General features: G+C 40.4%; 1 protein-coding gene across 2 annotated transcripts; it reads left to right on the top strand.

The window, feature by feature from the left end:
- Positions 1–6,337: 6,337 nt before the first annotated feature.
- LOC116045785 (KN motif and ankyrin repeat domain-containing protein 4-like) lies at positions 6,338–19,178 on the top strand. 2 transcript variants are annotated; one of them, XM_036005452.1, is made up of 10 exons: positions 6,338–6,630; positions 11,658–11,741; positions 11,816–13,278; positions 14,365–14,440; positions 14,913–15,212; positions 15,403–15,487; positions 16,158–16,377; positions 16,465–16,607; positions 16,701–16,901; positions 18,425–19,178. In XM_036005452.1, the coding sequence occupies exons 2-10, from the start codon at positions 11,722–11,724 to the stop codon at positions 18,515–18,517; spliced, it is 2,601 nt and encodes an 866-aa protein (XP_035861345.1). In that variant the 5' UTR covers positions 6,338–6,630; positions 11,658–11,721; the 3' UTR covers positions 18,518–19,178. The 2 variants fall into 2 exon arrangements, with proteins under 2 accessions (XP_035861345.1, XP_031149503.1); XM_031293643.2 differs by having other exon boundaries at positions 11,658–11,737; positions 11,839–13,278.
- Positions 19,179–20,243: the final 1,065 nt, after the last annotated feature.

Consider the following 20,243-nt stretch of genomic DNA (forward strand, 5'->3'; position numbering starts at 1 on the left):
TAACAGGAAGATGACCCGGTTTACATATAGGATTGATTGAAAAATATAACTTACAAGTTCATGAGTTTTCAATGTTCAGTTTCATTTATTTTTATACAGTAGTGAGTAGGTGCTGTGTAAGTATAGATGCATTTAATATATCACTAGGGAACAAACAAATGTTGCTCAAAATTAAATCAAGCAACATGGATTGTTGGCACCGTAAATCTCCCTTGCAAAAAGTGGGAGTATGAGGTAAGATATAACCACCCATCCACATAGAGTGATGACCCACGTTTTCTTCTGTTAAATGTTAACTACCCATATAAGAGCAGGGTTGCATGAGTGTGTGCACACAGTAAACACAGTCCACAGCCCTGACTTCAGCATGCGGCCCTGCTCTCTGGAAGGTAAAATGTATAGGTGCACAGTGGCCCACACTTATGAAATCTGTGACACAGCAGCCACACTCTAGCTTCAAAGAGTAAGGGACACACACATTGGGAGTTAAAGGGGGCGTGTGTGACAAACAAAAAAGGGGATGGGGCAATGATACTCATGCCACATCCATAATTCTCCCAAATGAAAACAACTCTATTGCAGGGTTACTCTAGAGGTGAGGATGATACTGAACTCGATCCTAAACAACCCCTTCTACACTTTTTACATCAGGGATTCACCATTGATCCCTCAATTATATATAACTTTTAACTAACTTTTATTTTGTATTATTACCATGGGAGTAGCAGTATAGGTTGTTGTCACAAATCTATTTCCAACGAGAAAAAGTAAATTCCCGCACACACTTCAGTTCTGCCTTATTTTTGTATGATTCTGCATTGATTTGTTTGGTCGACGTTTCGGTCACAAGAAATTTTCTTAAGACAAGTAGTAGCCTAACATACCTAACAATATGTTACAGTGCATTATATTACTTATATCATTATATTAAATAACTATATTACTACTGTATTTATATTATATGCATGATTATGATATTCTTTCCAGTTCTATTATATACATTTCATAGTATTATTGTTTTATAGTGCGTTTATATTACAGATACTGCTTATATTATATACTACATTAAATACTTCATTGTGAGTTGCACTCTTGGATTTCTTTTGCACAAATAATTAATGTGCTTATATAGCTGAAGGTATCAAAATGTATATATTGTATATGTCATTTCTCTAATTTAACTTCTTAACTAACTTATTTTATTTTTGTTGTACTGTTTCTGTACTGCTTAACTTGTCTTATCTTTTACTTTTGGGGGTCCCAAAATTCTTTTAAGAGAAATTAGAGAGCTGTCAAGTTGCCATAAAATTTCAGTAAAACATGCATATTCTATTTCAGGAGTATGGAAAGAGCTCCAAATGGATTACACACAAAATGTACAGTATATTTCCCCACCGGTTTATTTTGTCCTAAAATATTACCTATTAAGATATCAATTACTATTACTAATTATAATATAATCAATTACGCACACACTGTGACACTGTATGCAAGTCAAAATCCCATGGGTGCAAAACGGCATGGTAATCTTATGCAGCTACACAGAATCTTCAAAGCTTTCTTCATCTACCTCAAGGGCAAAATAAAAGCACCTGAGGGGTTGTTTTTTCACCAACAGCCATCAGACTGTACAATACTCACTACCTGCTAAAGCAAGTCTTCTGCAATATCTATTCAAACGGTCCTGGGTTGCTTTGTACACTTAGAACTGATTTGTAAGTCATTTGCTTCTAACATGGAAACATTTCTCTATGCAATTTTCCTCCTGCTTCCATTATAACGATATAATGACAGTGACATTTAGAAGAGATGACAATGCACATGCATTTGTCTCTCTCTAAACATTGGACTAAATAGTATTTAGTTTAGTGACATTTTTTTCTGCTGGTTTTTCTCAGCCTAAATAGACAAATGCAGCACTATGACCAGGTTTAGCTCTTACAGTTACTGCTTTCTGTTTTTGGCTGCTGCTAAAACATGGTTAACAGTTGTAATTATTTTACAAAATACTATTAATCTACAATACAAACAGACTGTTAACTTGCTCATTCAAACTGCCTAAAACAAATAGATTTTTGTGCAGCTGGCATTTTTGAGGTCAATCCACAGTTCCTTGGCTTGTTTTCAGTGAACTGGGATAAACTGTCCTATGCTGTTTAATTCCAGAAGGAGATATAGCCCTATACTAGTGTTAAATATGTAAGCCAACAATGAATATCATGAAATACTAAAATAATCCATTATATATCATACTGTAGATATTTAATTATAAAATATCAACCTTTTAAAATCACCTCCATGAGTTAAATTTATTTTCTGTCATGGAAAAAGTGAGTAAGTTTATTAGTAGATGATTTTTAGAAAGCGATAGTGACTGACTTGTCAATACACACGACTCCCATGGACATTGCCTTATTGACAGAGAAAATAAAAGTGTAATAAAAAAAACTTGAAGAAAGAATGTTCTTTCTTTCTTTCTTCAAGTTTTTTTTTTTTTTTTACACATTCAGTAGATTTCTGCTACTAGTGAGCTGAACACTGATTTTATTAAATGCCTTGTATGACACAGATCAGCTGGAGAACTATACCATTCTTAAACATATTCTACTTACTGCAGCCTCAGCCTTAACATAAACGTTAACAGTAATACTGATAGACCTATAACCTGCAGCTGACTCAAATGAATTCCAGCTGCTTTCCTTACTATAAGACTTTATGCATCTTTAATTTCAAATAACCTCTGTTGTCAAGGGTCTGTAGCCTTCTGGTCAAAAGGACATTGAGTCATGGGTATCTGTTGTTGTGCTGTAGCCAATGCAGCTACAGCACAACCTGTAAAGACCCTGACCACAAGCCGCAGTTACATAACATACATCAAATGGGGGAAGATGTTGGTTGTGACAGACCTTTAGGCAGTGTTGGGCAAGTTACTTCCAAAATGTAATACATTATAGATTACTAGTTACTGTCATTTGAGAGTAATTAGTTATATTACAATATTACTGTCTCTGAATTGTAATGCGTTACACTACTTTTGCATTACTTTTGAGTTACTTTCACCAAAATAACAGGGGAAGTTTGATTTGGCAGCTAGCTTGTGAATTTCACCACCGGATCAATAAAGTCTCCTCTTTATCCACTTTAATACATCATAGATTATTCATATTTTGTATAATCAATATAAATATGCAAAGTAACTAAAGCTATAAAAAATAGATAAGTAAAACGTATAGGCAGGCAAGTAGGAGAAAATGAAAATACTCAATTAAAAGTACGACATTGTTGTAAAATGTTTGTTTATAGCACTTGAATAAGAAATTCATGTTGTTTAGTTTAAAAACACTCTAAAGGAAATGTTCAATTATAGTGTGATTAAAACTCACTATTTACATTATTTACAGTACTTGATTTACAGCTGATTTGTGAAAAGGTAGCCTACACAACCTTATTTAACAGTAATTTAGTATTACTGCGAACCGTCACAGGAAGTGCTTTTATTTTGAAGTAGGTTACACGGAAGTTGTCTGTTGTGTAGCCTACTCTTGCTAGCTTACTGAGAAGCAACATGTCCGTCAGGCTCCAGTTGTTCACTTTCTTGTTTGTAAAACTGCAACATATTGAACAGTAAATGGTCACAGTAAAAGACAAGCGTTTTTGGTCATCATTCGAAGCCATTCCACTACAGGCAGAGTTACTCTCCACGGCTGATAAAATGCTATGATATTTACGTGTAGCAAGCCTCAGCATTAATTCCCGACATGTTTATATCTGTCAGCCGCTGACGTACCGTCACCTGTTGGGACATACATGCTGTCCGTACTGTCTCTGGTTCTGGCTCTGACCAAGGGAACAGAAACAGGACAGCTCACTTCAACGCAGCGTAATAACTCCTGAAAATAATATCCATCTCGCAAATGTATCTGTCTCTGCAGTCATCTCAACCATCGAATACAGCGACAGGAAAATAATACGGCTTTTTTTTCCTGTGAAGAAATGTGCGGTGTTGGTGAATTCTTTAAAAAAACAATGCACCACTAAATGTTGCGTTAAAATGCGTTGTAACTTGCGTTACTGAGATTGTAACGAGTATAATATTACCGAAATGTAATTAGTAATGCGTTATATTACTGCGTTACAGCAAAAAGGAATACATTACTGTAATTGCGTTACTTTTGTAACGCGTTACTCCCAACACTGCCTTTAGGTGGACTGAATTATACCATAAACATTTCCACCTGTTTTGTGTTTTGTTATTTCAGCTGTCCTTTAAATGCACAACTCCTCAAAGAAGTCATTGAGCCAAAAATAAGAATATGGATATTATAATTACTGACACAATTTGAAAATGAAACTCCTTTAAAGCCTCCAAAAACATCACATGGTTTTTGCTAAAAAGAGCACATTCCTCCTGGCGGTATTTAACTTACCTTCAGCTACTTTCCACCAGGAGGCAGCTGGGGGTGGGGTGGGGTGGGGTGGGGGGTGGCAGCCTCATACATTTCACTTTGTGGGCCCAAAACGTCTTTTTGTGTAAGTTAATATTTAATGACTCATTTTTCAACTAATATTTAAGTATTTTATTTAAAGGCACTACTCTGCATTTCCCTTCAAATATGATGCAACTCTAAATCTTTCTTTGAAACTGCCTTTGAGCAGACCAAGATTTTTTGCCTTAACTGTAGGCCAAGTTTTCTGCAGTTTGTGGTCAGTCCGTCAGCAATCCTTTAGTCCAATAAAGATTGTTTTTTCTCTCTCCCTCCCTCGAGTCAAACCACAATCCCTCTTGGAGTCAGTTGTCTGCTTGGGTAATGGAAAAGGGGTAGTTCTCACTAATTCTTGCTAATTCCTTTTCCATCCATGTTGGGGCACAAGGCGGTGGCTGCAGCTGCTCCTCGAGTGGCTCTCCTGCCTCATCATGTCATATACCCTTTATTACCATTGCCCAGTTTATTTTAATTGAAGATGGGCTCAAGTTGGATGCTGCTAGTTTTGAGACTGTGTTAAACAGTTTTCACTGCACATAGGCTATATGTGATGGTAAACACATTTCTCTTTGCCTGAAGAGACACACTGAGCCAGCTGCAACACAAACATAGACACACAAAAACAGATAGATAGAGAGAGAGAGAGAGAGAGAGAGAGAGAGAGAGAGAGAGAGAGAGAGAGAGAGAGAGAGAGAGAGAGAGAGAGAGATATGAACTGTAAACATAAGATTTAAGAAAATAAATTGAATGAGAAGTAAAGAAAGTCTAGAGCAATGCTAGCGGCTCTGTGGTAACATGCTCGCAATTGGTCAATGCTTTCATACTGATGCTTAGCAGGTGGTTACAATGTTCACCATCTTAGTTTAGTGTGTTAGCATGCTAACATTTGCTAATTAACACTAAACACAAAATACAGCTGAGGCTGTTTTGCAGGTATTTGGTCATAAGCCAAAGTGTTGGGCAAAATTTGACCTGATGAATGCACTAGATGAAAAGTTAAGGGATCTTCAAATTCATCCTGAGAGAAAATAAATGTCTGTACAACATGTCATGGCAATCCATCCAATACTGGATACATGAAAAATTTGAGCTGCTGGTGGTGCTTTAGTAAAAGTTGGGAGAACACTAGGGTCTGGAGGCTCAATCTTCTGGGGACCATGAATGTCTGTACAAAACTTCACAGCAATCCGTCTTATAGTTGTTGAGATATTTCAGTCTGGACCAAAGTGGTGGACATACCAACAGTCCAACAGAAATTGCTATCCCTAGAACTGTGCCGCTTGCATGGCTACAAAAGCAATTTCCTCTTTTTCACAACGACTTTGGTGATAAAGGACAGACAACCAGACCAGACAGTTGTTACGTATTGTCCACTGCCCTTATAAAGAGCAGAGGAAAGGCTTTTCTGGCATGATGGTAGTGCCCCAAAGGAACAGGCTGGGTGCGGGTTGAAAGAGGATCCATGAAGAATGAGAGGTATGCACCAAGAGAGAATTAACCCCCAATGGATGGCACCAAGCCCTCTGCCCCCCCCCCCAACCCTGTTTACTTGATTATAGAGGACAGAGACCACATAACACTGGATAGGGTTGCACATTCTGAACGAGGGAGGTCTACCAGGCACTGGGTGGTCACTGAAGTTATTTGAGGGGGTTCTGGACGGTAGACAGTAAGGTGACTCTGGTACTTTCTCTTACACTATGTCAGATGCTCCATATCTTGACATGTTGTCACCAGGGTCCCAGAAGAGCTGCTGTCTTTCCCGGCTGGCTACACCTCTAGACATCTATTGGCTGCAGTCTGAAGGAGTAGGCGTGGTTCTGTATGCCTATAGCCTCCCACTTGTCAGTCTCGTCAGACAGGAGGTACCCTAGGAAGGCTTGCTCACAAGCCCCTCCCTGCTCCGTGCTCTCTTTTACACACAAGCAAACCCAGCTTCTGTTATGGCAGGGGCTGCACATTGGCATTTACCAAACAGCCGTGGCATGCCACTCTCCCTGACAGCATGTCCCTGCCTTCTCAGGAGAAAGACAGATGGACAGACAGGCTGAACTGAGCTGAGAGCAGACTGTAGTGGACTGTCTGACAAACACGCCCTCACATCAGCAAGACAAAGTGGAGAAAACTGCTGAACACATGTCACAAGGTAAGCTCTGGTTTAATATTCATCTCGTATCTCTCAACCAGTGGAGGACTGTTGGATTGGATAGTTAATCAAAGCCGAGATGCTAAATGTTGACCTTGAAAGTCTTTTGATTCGGGACAGGCTGATCTAAATTCAGGGTCAGAAAAGCTTTTGACTCTAAAGTGATTTAACAAATTGTGTGGAGTGGACCTCTGGGCCTGTGCTGAATACTAATCAGACTTTCTGGATAATTACTTTGCTTTTTAAAGATTTATAATATATATATATATATATATATATATATATATATATATATATATATATATATATATATATATTATTTATAAATTTATATTTATTTTTTAAAGAAAATTATATTTACATTTTATTTACACTTACTGTACAGAAATGCACTTGAACCAACACGAACACACATGACCATGTGAGCACACACGCACACACACACACACACACACACACACACACACACACACACACACACACACACACACACACACACACATACACACACACACACACACACACACACACACACACACACACGGCAGCACACTTTCTATTGTAACCTTGCCATGTTAATATACCATAGTTTTCTTCCTTGCATGAAGCCCCTGGCAGCTGTTTCATACTATGAACTTTGGCTCCACATACCACACAATGAGGCTTAGATACCACAATGCAACTCTGACCCTGTTGGTGTTGGACAACCACCAGGACTCCAGCGGGTCCAAAATCCCAAGACTAAAACATACAAACTGAAAAAAGATCATAGAACTTAAGGGATTTCAAGGAAGTCTTTATGAGACAGTGAGTGAAAATATGAGTTTGACAGAAAAAAGAAGAGACAGATAGAGCAGGAGGGGAAAGGGAGCTAAGTCCAAGCAGTTGGCTTTGGTTTCTAAATCAACTCCAAACAGAAGACAAGGTTTAGAGTTATGTGATGGAAAAAACCGCAGTCTGTACAGCCAAAAAGTGGAGGAGAGGAATGATTTTTCCGGGAACAGAACATGTAGTTATACATACTGTACAGACAGAATGACAGAGATAGGCAAAGTTCATGGGGATAGCTCTGAAACGTAGTTTCTCACTGTAAGGTCACAAGTTCAGGACAAAGGTAATTGTCTCAAATTTTAGAAGTAAGGCACCCACATGTTATAAAGAAAAACGTTATGAAAACGTGGTTCTGTCCAAACAGAGTACAAGTGAAAGGCTGAGACAATGTGATTGTATCCACATTAACAGTTCTGCAAGTTCACCCCAAGTGAAGCCATGGAAACAAAAACATGAAAAAGAATGAATGTATGTAATTCCATAAGTTGTAATAAAAGACTGTATGACTCTGTGAGGCTGCACTTTCAGAAGGCACAGCTAGAGCTTTGCCCTTTGAGCCAGATACTAACATCAGCATGCTAACAATGGCAATGCTAGCAAGTTTATGTTCACTGTTAGCAAGCTAAAGTTGGCTAATTAGCACCAAACACAAAATACAGCCGAGGCTGATGGGAATGCCATTCGTTTTCATTCGTAAGTATTTGATCATAAACCAAAGTATTTGATCATAAACCAAAGTGTTGGACATATTACAATTTTGACTTAATGGAACTAGGTGTTGAATGAAGTTATTACAATTCATCCAGAGGGGAACATGAATATGTATTAATTTCATGGCAATCCATCCAATATTTTTGGAGACATTATACTCAAATCAGCAAATGTCAACATCATAGTGGAGATGGAAATTTCATGGAAATGAAAAGTCAGCGGGTCATCAACGTCTTTAGGATTTATCCTTTGGGGACCATGAATGCCTGTACAAAATTTCGCCACAATCCATTAAACAGTTGTTGAGATATTTCAGTCTGGAACAAAGTGACAGAACAACCAACCAACACTGCCATCCCTAGAGCTATGCTGCTAGCATGGCTAAAAATGATCTTTGCTGGAAACATCAGTGACTAAACCAAATGTTACTTGCTACTGACTTAAATTTGAAATCTAAGAGGATCCCTTCATCCTTATCCGAGGTTTTCAAGTTTCTATCATGACTTCATTGGGAGGTCGCCCCTCTTGCTGTGTCATGAGTTCATATTTAATTTGTGGCTTTGGTAAAGAATGCTGTGGATAGAGATGTTGTGATTATGAGGTTTGTGCTTATACAGAAAGTCTGAAAGGTCTGTGTAAGAAGGGACACATTTACCCAGAGGAGAGAAGCTGTTGTGGAAACAGAAAGATAAAAAGAACCCTAAAAAAGAAAAAGGGGTGCCTAAAAAACGTGACATTTTCTAAACTGAAAAAACCACAAGAGCTTTAGGTGGATTAAAAGGAAACCTTGATTTTGAAAAAAAAATAAACTCACTCTGATACTTGACTTTGGATTGAGTTCAGTGTGTGCAGAGGCAGCATTGGCTGGGGCCTGTTTGGGGTAAGGCAAACTTTTCACGTTTCATTTCTTGGGTTTCCTGTGAGGTGGGCCGACTGCTCCGAGCATACACAATTAAAACCTGTGCCACGGAAATGTGGAGAGAGTTAGGCAATGACTTTTGGGATTTGCCTAACCCTAACTCTGCTATATTGTTTCCTCTGTGTTGTTTATCTGACAGCAGGCAATAAATAGTCTTTCCGAATGTTATACAGCTTTCTATACAGACTACCGATACCACTCTCATATCTGTACGGTAAATATGAAGATACAACCAGGAGATGGCTAGCTCAGCTTAGCACAAACACTGGAAGCAGTGGGAAACAGCTAGCCTGGCTCTGTCCAAAGGTACAAAAATCAGCCTACCAGCACCTGGTATCAGATTTGTTTAATCTGTGCAAAACAAGTTTAGTTGTGATTTTACAGGGGGTTATGTCCTGGAGCCAGCTGTTTCCCCTTTTTTCCATCTTTGTGCTAAGCTAAGATAAGCTAAGCTAACTGTCTCCTAACTGTAGCTTCATATTTAGCGTAGATAAGAGAGTGGCATCAAACTCATCTAACCTCTGCACGAAAATTAATATGTGTATTTCCCCAAAATGTGCAATCAATCATTTCGTAGAAGTAATTTTTTTTTTAATTAAATCTTGAATCATCTTTTACTTCAAAGCACAAATGTAAAATAATTTCCTGAAGGTGATTCCATTCTGTTGGACTGCAGCCAGAAGCCTGCATTCTCAACTTGATGACTGAGCCAGCAGTGAGACTGATTGAGATGTCAGCAGTAACAGGTGCTCTAAGTGCTGACTGAAAGAGTATGCTGGATACAGCCTCTGCTTGTAGTCAACATTAGGCTCTTTTGTTCACCCTAATGTCTCACTAGGTCTACACCAAATGACTTATTTTGTTGTCCTTACAGTTTGTTTGTCTACCTGGAGCACAAAGAATAATCTTCTATTACTCTGTAAAATGAAGACACGTGTCTGGGTTTCTTCTCTTGACATTTACTTTAGTGTTACACTCACGTGTATAGCCTAAAGTTAGACTTGTCAGATCGAGTGCTAAAAGGTCCCACTCAACATTAGAAATGTTTTCAACATTTTACTTCTACTTATTTACTTTTTTGGTACCAAATAATGTGTCCCGAGCATCACGTTATGAAAACTGTTGAAATCTGGCCTCAAATGTTACTCAGATTCATTCTCTTCGTCACAATCTTCTTAGATCAGTACTCAGGGATGATAGCGACAATAGTATCAGAAAATGTCAAGCAATACAGAGCCCTGTGGTACCACGTCATTCTAGCTTATATGCTCATATACTTTCTTGGAACTACCAAATTTTTTTTGTAATATTTGCACATCTTATATGTTAAACTCCACCCATTTGAAAACTAGAAAGGCCCACATACTGTAACAGACATGGTATGCATAGTGTGCATGCGAGGCCTGCATGTATGCATGCATGTACATTTGCAACATGTCAAGCATATTATATCTCAGTGTGTTCATCTTAGCTGGTGAAAATGTGCGCATCCGTATCTGTTTATTGCAGATTTGTTGCTGTTTATTGCTCGTCATCAGAGAATCTGTGAATGACGGTCACAATTCCCAGCAGGGCCATTTGGTGGTGTTTGTCTGTTTACTGCATAGCTGACATTGTTTAGGGCTGCGGCTCAGCGGCTGCGGTGCCTCAAGAGGACAGCGAGCTACCAAGGAGGCTGGTGGTCAGGAAGGCAGAGGGAAGAGGTGAGGATGGAAAGGAAAGACACTGAGAGAAGGAGGTAGGGGAAGCAATGACTACATAGAGCATAGACTATTCTCTATGATATAAAGAGAAGGGAAAATCAGCAGAATTAGAGGGCAGCAGAGCCATACTGTAAAGAGAGGAAAGGGAAGATCCAGTCAGAGACAGTTCAGTAAAAGTAAACCAAGGATCTGGCAGAAGAATGTAGACCTAGTAGTAGGCACAGAGGAAACCAGGAAGATAGGAAAGTAGAAAGTCAGAACAATGGTTGTCTGTATTTATGTCTGTAGGAGTATATTTTGCTCCGCTGGCCATAGCTGCTGGGCCTAACAGCCCCAGGCTATTTTCAGCTCTCGTCCTGGATGGCAGGGCTGTAATCAAATGAACATCAGGCCTGCCACTGTTGAATAATAGCAGCCTGATGCATGGAAGAAATGAAGCAATAAGAGTGTGAGAAAAACAGAAGTCTTTTGGAAAAAAAGAGAATGAAAGGGAGGAAGAGAGAAAAAGCACTTGAGCATAATTGAATGTTTGTGTTTTGAGCTTTGCGCTACTTGTGGGAGAATGAACAAGAGGCAGATTGTGAATACAAAAAAAGGGTTATTGCTTCTCATAGTGATCTTGCATCTGGCCATTAATTTAAGATGGAGTCTCAGACCAAAAATTCCACAGCCAAACCTCAAATGAATGTTACTGCCAAAATCCATCTGTTTATCCCTTCAGATATCATGAATATGTTCATTATTCTATTAGATAACCACACAGTAAATACTTCTGCCACTTGTAAAAATGTCCAAACGTGTTTTTCATGTAATGCAGGCTCAATTCAATCTCTTATATGATTTGATTTTGTTTGTTTTGTCAGACACCAAAGGTCCAACCAGATAATGTGGCAACAAATTGTTTGAACGACTGATGACAAAAAAGTGATGGAAGGACAAAACGGTAAAAAAAAAAGTCTAAAACTTGACAGAATTCTACAACATTTGCAATGGATATTAAATCACTGTTTTAATGTTAATGTATCTTTCCTCATAAAACAACAGAGAATGGAATCAAAGGGAAGCCCCCGTACTCAGTGGAAACCCCTTATGGCTTTCGACTTGACCTGGATTTCCTAAAATACGTAGATGACATAGAGAAAGGCAACACAATCAAAAGAGTCCCCATCCAGCGCCGAAGCAAAGGCCCCAGAGCCAGCACTCTTCCCAGGCACCTCAACCCTTCTGGGTGTGGCTACCGCTCCAGCCCCTGGGGATCTACTGGAGCTCTTGGCCCCAGGTCCCGACTGTCAGACGGTCATCACCATGGCTACGCTTCTTGGGCGAATGATCACAGGTCGCAACTTTCTCCCACAGGGCTCAGATCCCTGGCAGACATGGAGGCCAGAATCAAGGAGTTTGATGAGCAACCTCTCGGTGAGCACATCAGACCTCATCTCCTGCGTGCCTCCAGTATGCCACTTACAGTATTACTGAGACAAGGATCAGAGTCCACAGACGACCCCGGCAGCCTTCGGAGTTCGAGGGATCACCTTGAAGAAAGAATCACATCATGTGAAGACATCTTCTACTTACCGGACAGCCCTCGACCCCAGGACTGCTCAGGGCTGTTGAGGCGCCTGACAGAGGCCCTCGAACGTGTGGGGGAGCTGGAGATGGAGATGAGGGTGATTCCAGAGCTCAGGGCGCATATCTGCATCCTCCAGGAGGAAAGAGAAAGGCTCCGTCTGGGCCTGAATCCACATATGCCACCTCCCTCAATAAATGGAACCACAGACCCTTACACCTCGTCCCACTACGGCACAGTGGACAGCAAAAGGCCTCGGCATGAAAGTCACATCATGTTTCCTAGAAATTACAGCGTCAGTCAAGAAGACTCTAATCCCACACACGAGTGGAGGACTAGTACAGATCTGGATGAGCTGCTGACGGTGACTTCGCTGCAGGCTAAGGTAGCTGTGCTGGAGCAGAAGCTCCATGAGACTGGCCTGGAGCTTCAGAGGGCCTTAGGGCTGCTGAGGGAGCAGCAGGAGGAGAGCAGAAGGAAAGATGAGAAGATGGAGCACCTTATCAGGAATCCTGCTGTGTGGGTCCGTGCAGAGAGGGTGGTGGTAGACCAGGATGGAAATGAGACAGCGGTGAGGTCCATTGAACCATATAATAAAGTGTCAAGAAGTCCAGATGCAAGACCTGTTACCACAAATGGACAAAGAAGTCAAGAGCCGCTAGTGTCTGCGGAAGCTGGAGACGCTTCAGATGAAACAGCAGTAGTGGTCCACCACATAAAGAAGATCAAGAGGCTTCTGGATCAGCAGTGGGAGTGTTTGTGTGCAGACCGTGAGTCAGGAGAGGAGGGTAAACCTCTAAAGCACCCAGACCCTAAAGTCAACTCCCTGCAGCAGGAGATGATGGGACTCGTAGACATCCTTACCTCCTACTATACCCAGCATGGACACAGTGATGGAGAAAGGATTCATCATGGAGGTACTGCAGTCCACAGATTGTACATTAATGATTAAAACATAGTTGGATTATAAAGATACTAACGGTGGTTGCCCTCTGTCTGCATCTATTCCACAAGCGTCATCTAAAAGCAAATTATGTACCTGAAAATTACTGACCACCACAAAGTTGTACTTCACAAAAGCTTTGCCCTCTTACAGACTTTTTTGAGAGGCAGTGCGCTTACATTATATGAAGGGAGATGGAATCCTAATGTTGTGATTTGAACTTATGCTGTATATGGGAAATAAGAAGTCAATCTATCTGCTACAAGGCAGAACTACCACTTTAGTTTAGGCATTTTTGACTTCACAACTATCCCTTGAAGGCGAACTTTGCTCAGGTTGCAAAGCTAAAATAGCAGCTGTGAACCTTGGAGATGAGTCTGAAATCAATACATTGCTCTCTAAAAACAAGTTCTTCAAATTTTCAGTGGGCATGGACAGAAACCTAACTTAAATTGCAAAAAGGGCAAACATTATGGATATGAAAAGACGTTAGACGTATTTTTTATCCAAATTTTAGTGTTGTGAGATGAGCCGGTGGAGCTTTGTGTAGTGGAAAGCCTGTGTATAACAGAGCTGGAATTGTTGTCAATGCTAACAGCTGTAGCAACACAGGAAATAGGAGCAAGTTTATGTGTGGACTTTGGCTGTTGTTGAAAAACCACAAGCTCATTTTAATTTCAATAAAGAAACTCTATATGTCTTCAAAGTGTTGCAAAATGTGGAAAACGTCAAATCCACACATTTGTATCACAGCACAGAAGTCTTGTCAAAATAAAAGTTTTTCTTTTGCTCCAATTTGAAAGTCAATACTGAAAATCTAATTCTGTTACCATTTAGGCTACATCATGATGTACCACTGTCAAATTCAGGCCCACAATTTACCTGTTTATTTACTCTCTTCTTTATCAATATGTGTGTTTTGTGAAGAAATGGTTGTGTCCAAAAGTACCATAATAACCCATAAACCATGACAAATTTGTATTTCATAAGGAGCATGTAACGTTGCTGTTTAGCTGTGTTGTAATATTTCATCATTATCCTCTGTTTGTCTTCCATGCAGCTTCTAAATCCATCATGAGGACTGACGGAAGTGCCTGGATGTCAAAAAGCCTACATTCTGTTTGTGTTAATGAAGGGTTAGTAAAAAACTCTTTCTGACTTCAGCAACCTTTAGGGTTATGATTATTGCTTAAAACCATCGTTTGGGTTGACAGACATACTAACTTGGGGTTATTTAAGCTACTAGCTGTGTGGTGCTGACTAAGACAAACATCATAATTTAGGATTGAAAGATGAATGCCACTCTCTTGAAAATTGTCAGTTAAAGGAGAAACGTGAACATGTGCCATTTCCCAAAGCCTCCAAAGAGAGTTTATTTATTATTTTTAAGTTATTATAGGGAAATGTGACCGTAGCGGTTTCCAGGATGGTTTCTTGGGGCTCAGGGTGGGGGGAGGGAATGGTTGATTAGGTTTAATGTGGATTCCTGATGCTATAAATGCTGGCAATACATTAAAAGTAGTAATGTTTTTGAGACATTTGAACAATATGTGAATTTTTGACTATTCTAATTTTCTGCTCTGCTTTCATTAATTTATTTTTTTAAAGATGCAAAAGTGGATATTTGGTTGGGCAGGACTGTGCGGATCAGAGCGGGCAACAGGAGAGCAGCATCAGCCCTACAGAGATGGCTGCTGTCCAGGTGGATGCAGACCCAGAGAAGAGATGGATGGAGGGAGTGAGACAAACGAGCCCAGACGGACAGATGATATCGGGAGGCGCAGGATCAGGGCAGACAGATGGAGGCGTAGCGTGTGTGGAAGCTGAGAAAACAGCCATGACGAGACCACAGCCCCCAGGAGAACAGATGGAGGGGAACTCTGGCTCAGAAACCACCACCGGGGGCAGGTGAGAGGACCGGAACAAACACCTTATCAGTGTTTGTTTGGAAAATGTACAGTGTTGGTGATGTTTATTCTTTAGGGAATAGCTCCTGTGTTTAATCTCAAGGGGCAATGTTCCTAATGCTATGAGACAAAATGTCTTTCTATTCTCTCTTCCCTTATACATACATACATACACACATGCTTTCTTCTAGAGAGACAGTGAATGCAGATTTTTTGGCTGCTTGTCAGTTCCTCAAAGATCACATGGACAACATGGATAACCCCAATGATGACATGGTGAGCAGTCTTGATTCTTTCACAGAAACCTTCCTCAATCTAACCTAAATAAACTAATTAATTTAATTTACAGTAATGGAGTTCGTATATCTTAAGGTTAATGAGAAAAATCTCTCAACAAACTAAACTTTATTTGATCTTAAAGCTGCTCTGAATATATATCAACAATGTGTACATTGTCTATGTGTAATATGAAAGTTGTTTCTATAGTGACAAACCCACAGATAATTATTACTCAACTCTGCTGTTCCCCTCAGCTCTACGGAGAATGTTAGCATCTTTGAGCTCATTGTTTTGGTTTTATGGCCCAGCACTTTACTGTTTTAATTCACTCTTACAGATCTCATCAACCTTTCAGTAAAAAAGCTCTAATAAACCAGTCATACCTAACCTACCCAACACCAAGCAGCAGACAGACAAAGTTAGCAACTTGCTGGTGAACACAGTGGAGCATTTAGCAGCTAAAGAGCCAGATATTTGTTGGTGGAGACCAAAACAGAGCTTTAAGGAGAGTGAATATTGGACTTATGTTCAACCGTCAAACAAAAACACTCCTCCAAATTCATTCTAATGTTGCTCTGTGTCTGTTGGATGTCTCACTATTGACAATATGACATATAGTATACACTGTGTTGTCCAAATCCTTTATATGTTCCCCTCTTTTTTCCAGAGGAAGGCCCTGGTCATGTTGTTCCAGCACTGGTTCAGTGCGGCAGCAGAGGAGGCTTCAGTGGCCAGCAGGGTGGCTGTGTACCTGAGAGAAGTGAAGAAGGCCACACCTTCACTGCTGGCCTTCTTGATCAACCTAGCTGATGACAACGGCAACACAGTGCTACATTACAGCCTGTCCCACTGCAACTACAGCATCGTCAGCCTGATACTGGACACAGGTAATAGTAGTGTGTTGCACAAGCTTGTATATAGGAATAGTTGGCTTGTCAATACCAAAAAAAAATACTCTTTTCTTTCTTTACCAGGTGTGAGTGATGTGAGCCTTCAGAACAAAGCCGGCTACACAGCAGTGATGCTGGCCTCACTGACGGCACCTGATAGTCCAGGTGGCATGGAGGTGGTCCGCAAGCTAATGGAGCTGAGCAATATTAACATTCGCTCCAGCCAGGTAGTACAAAGTAGTACAGATAGAGTAGTTTTTTTAACAAATCCCTAAATTTTAATTTTCTGTCTCTGTCCTGCTGTTTGTCCCTCTCCACAGACGGGCCAAACAGCTCTGCACTTGGCGGTGAGACATGGGCGGGTTGTGATGGTTCGCCTGCTGCTAAGCTGTGGAGCGGACGCTAACCTCCAGGACAGCCAGGGAACCACAGCCCTGATGTTCGCATCTGAGAGGGGCCACACACACATAGCAAGGCTGTTGCTGGAGAGGGGCCAGTGTGACCTCACCCTGACTGACAAGGTGATACTGCAGAAAACCCATATTTTACTTCCAATATAATCCTCTAACCCTTTGACCGGAGAAACCAGAATAAATTTGTCTTCATTTTAACTGCCACTAGTGTGAGATGCAGGTTGTCTTGTCAGTAGTATTACTTGTACATGGTCATTATACCAAAAGAGGCACAGTTAACTGGACTGAATTCTCAAAAAAAAAAGTTCTGCAGGCAGTAGTACACCTATTAAATAATATTTCAGAAATATAAAGTCCATATGATTCCAACTCCATTTCTCTTGTGAAATCCTGTTGTTTGTTGACCAAACGGCATATCTACTTTTCTATTCACATAACTGAACACAAAAAGGAGCTTAGATGTATGAAAGCTTGAATGTTTTGACTCACACTGTGTGGACGTGGGTGGACTGACAGTTTGGATGCAGAAGAATAGAGCTTTCCCAGGATTAATCAAGGCTACAGTAAGACAAATCTCCCTGGGCTGAGATGAGCTAATCCGCTAACAGTACCTTATCTGCCAGTCTGGAGCGAGTGGAGGCAGGGAGGAGAGCAGAGGAGAGGATGCAAATGTATCTTCTACTTTTTACACAGCTTGCATTTAAAGTAGAGTTTACCAGAGAGAGAGAGAGAGAGAGAGAGAGAGAGAGAGAGAGAGAGAGAGAGAGAGAGAGAGAGAGAGAGAAACCATCAACCACAGGCGTCCTATCTCGACTCTAAACCATGTTTCACCTTGACACAACCCAAAATGAATTACACTAATTACAGTCTGATGAAATTAAATCTCAACCCATTTATTTTAAGGACATAGTTTTGTTATTTAATTTGTCTTCTGGGAGCCATAATTCTGCACCTTGATGCAACTATTCACATGAAAACAAGAACAGCCATGCTAGCAGATCTGTGCGGCTTTACTTAGACACAGTGGTGCTTTGTGCTAAATGCTAACGTCGTCATGAAAATGACAATGCTAACATGCTCATGTTTTTAGCAGGTATGTTCACCATATGCTATATATCCATGACGTTCCACCTTCGGGATTGCTCCGGTGCCGCTGGAAATTCTGCCGGATTTCACTCTTTTCTGCCGGATGTCCTTTACCTTCCGCTTTCTTTGTGATGTAATTTTAAACTCTGGTCGATTTATGAGGATTATGGTTAACTGCTCCTCAGATCTCTGCAGGGTAAATTCAGACAGCTAGCTAGACTATCTGTCCAATCTCAATTTTCTGTTGCAGGACTAAAACAACCTTTGAACGTACACGTTTCACAATAACAAGTTCCTTCCTGAGGCTATTTTGCAGCGGCACCTTGCCTCCGTCCGGCGCTTAGCGCCGCCCAAGACAATTGTCATCGGTTTAAAGAAATGCCAATATACCAGAGCAGGTTTTTCTCCCATCCCGGAATGCTGTGTGGACTAGCCAGACCCTAGGAAGGTCAGGCAATGTGAGACTAACAATATGCAGGCCTTTGTCCACTCAGTCTAACTTAATATTTAATTTGATTTGTTTCTTTCCTCTTTTTGTCCCCCAGCGTGGTCAGACTGCACTCTCCATCGCTATGCAAGGTTCCCACATTGATACAGCCGCCCTCCTGCAGGCCCATGCTAAAGCTCGAGCTTCGTAGTACTGGGAAGCTGAAAAAGAATCTGCAGACATATGATCCTCTCTCATTTGCTCTTTTCTGTCTGATGCACCTGATAAACCCAGTTTAATGCTGACACTGGGTGCTTAGGTTGAGCTGTTGCTGTCATATTGTTTCTGAATTCTGGACATCTGCACGAGCATTAGCTTGAGTTTTGGATGCTATGACATCATTATAAAAAGACTTGGCATCTTCAATGAGTGAGGTAAAGCTTAGATGTGTCATGATTGCTGATGCAGTACACAATAAATAAGCTGTTTTCTATTCTCTTTACTGTTGATGTAAAAACATCATACTGTATGTTTGATCTTTGCACACCCAAGTAGAAGCTTAGCCTAGCAAACTATGCAATTAAAAAATATTTATTATGATAAGTTTATGTATTGGTCACATAAATATGTTGACAAGTTCTGTGTTGTTTAATGTTTTCAGAAAAGTACAGATTGCTATTTGCATCTAGCGAAGCACTTTTTAAATAAAATGTGTGTAAAATATACAGAGAAAAGCTAAATACATGTTGCATGCCAAGCACATGAAAGAAAGACAATTTGTTGGTGCTAATAAACCTGTTGATTTCTCTTACTACTAGATGCTATACTGATGTATAAACTGCCTGTTTGTAGTAAAATGACAGAAAACTGAAGATATTGTGTCGTTTCAAAGAGCCAAACATGCCCTTAAGTATGGTGGCTGAGCTCACAGGCTGCATTATGAACTCATTCATCAGCTTTGTTGCTGTAGTGACAAACCTGACCAGCAGGTGGCACAGCGTCTCCATTTCACTATCGCTACAGCCAGCCAAATCAAACACAATAAGACACATACAGAAAGCAACAATATACATAAACTTGGAATTCTAAAATGATCATATCCAAGGGCTTAGATCTAATCCCTTTCAAGTGTGACAGACAATTATAATCATGACACCCACAGAATTGTACTAATTCCACTGTGAGAGAGGACACAATGAGATTCACCTGCAATCAGACTGTATGGCAGCTGGTACGGCCCAGTCAGACGTGAAAGCAGATGTGTTTGAGTGGCCTTTGTTCTTCTAACCCTCTGGGAAACAGTAAGGGACTGAGGTTTAGTTTTGCTGCTAAGGACTTGAGATTATATTGGTGAGATAAAACAAAAAAGATTGAGTGTGGAGCACCCATTTGCTGGATTTCTGTCTGACAGAGCAAAGCCTGCTCATATCCCCTGGGGATTTTTTTTCGGCCTGGCTGACTGACTGTCCTGGTGCTGTAATGACCCTGAGCAAATATATATCCTCAGAAAGAGAAAGAGATGGATGGATGGAGATGGAATCAGCTGCTTTTCTATCATACAGTATATGTAATGTGGTACAAGCAGACAAACACTACAATAAAATGAGTAAAGTAGTATGGAAATCAGTATTGCTCTGAATAGATGATCCATGTTTATAGATGAACCATAGAATTAAATCATTTTCACAATATGTATTCACGTGTACATGTAAGGCTATGTGCCTATTCCACAGATGTATACGTATAAATACGCCATCCCCCACCCAAACAGGCCTTCACGCCACAGCGAATAAATGTGTTTATCTTTGCCTTTCTGCAGCAATGAATATCTATGAAACCTTTTTGCCTGCTGTAGGAACCACTGGACTAATAAAAAAAACAAAAAACATATTACACAATATCCTAATTGGGAGTGGTACAAGGAAGAATTTGAAGGC

Source organism: Sander lucioperca, chromosome 9, assembly GCF_008315115.2.
Source record: "Sander lucioperca isolate FBNREF2018 chromosome 9, SLUC_FBN_1.2, whole genome shotgun sequence".
NCBI lineage: Eukaryota > Metazoa > Chordata > Actinopteri > Perciformes > Percidae > Sander > Sander lucioperca.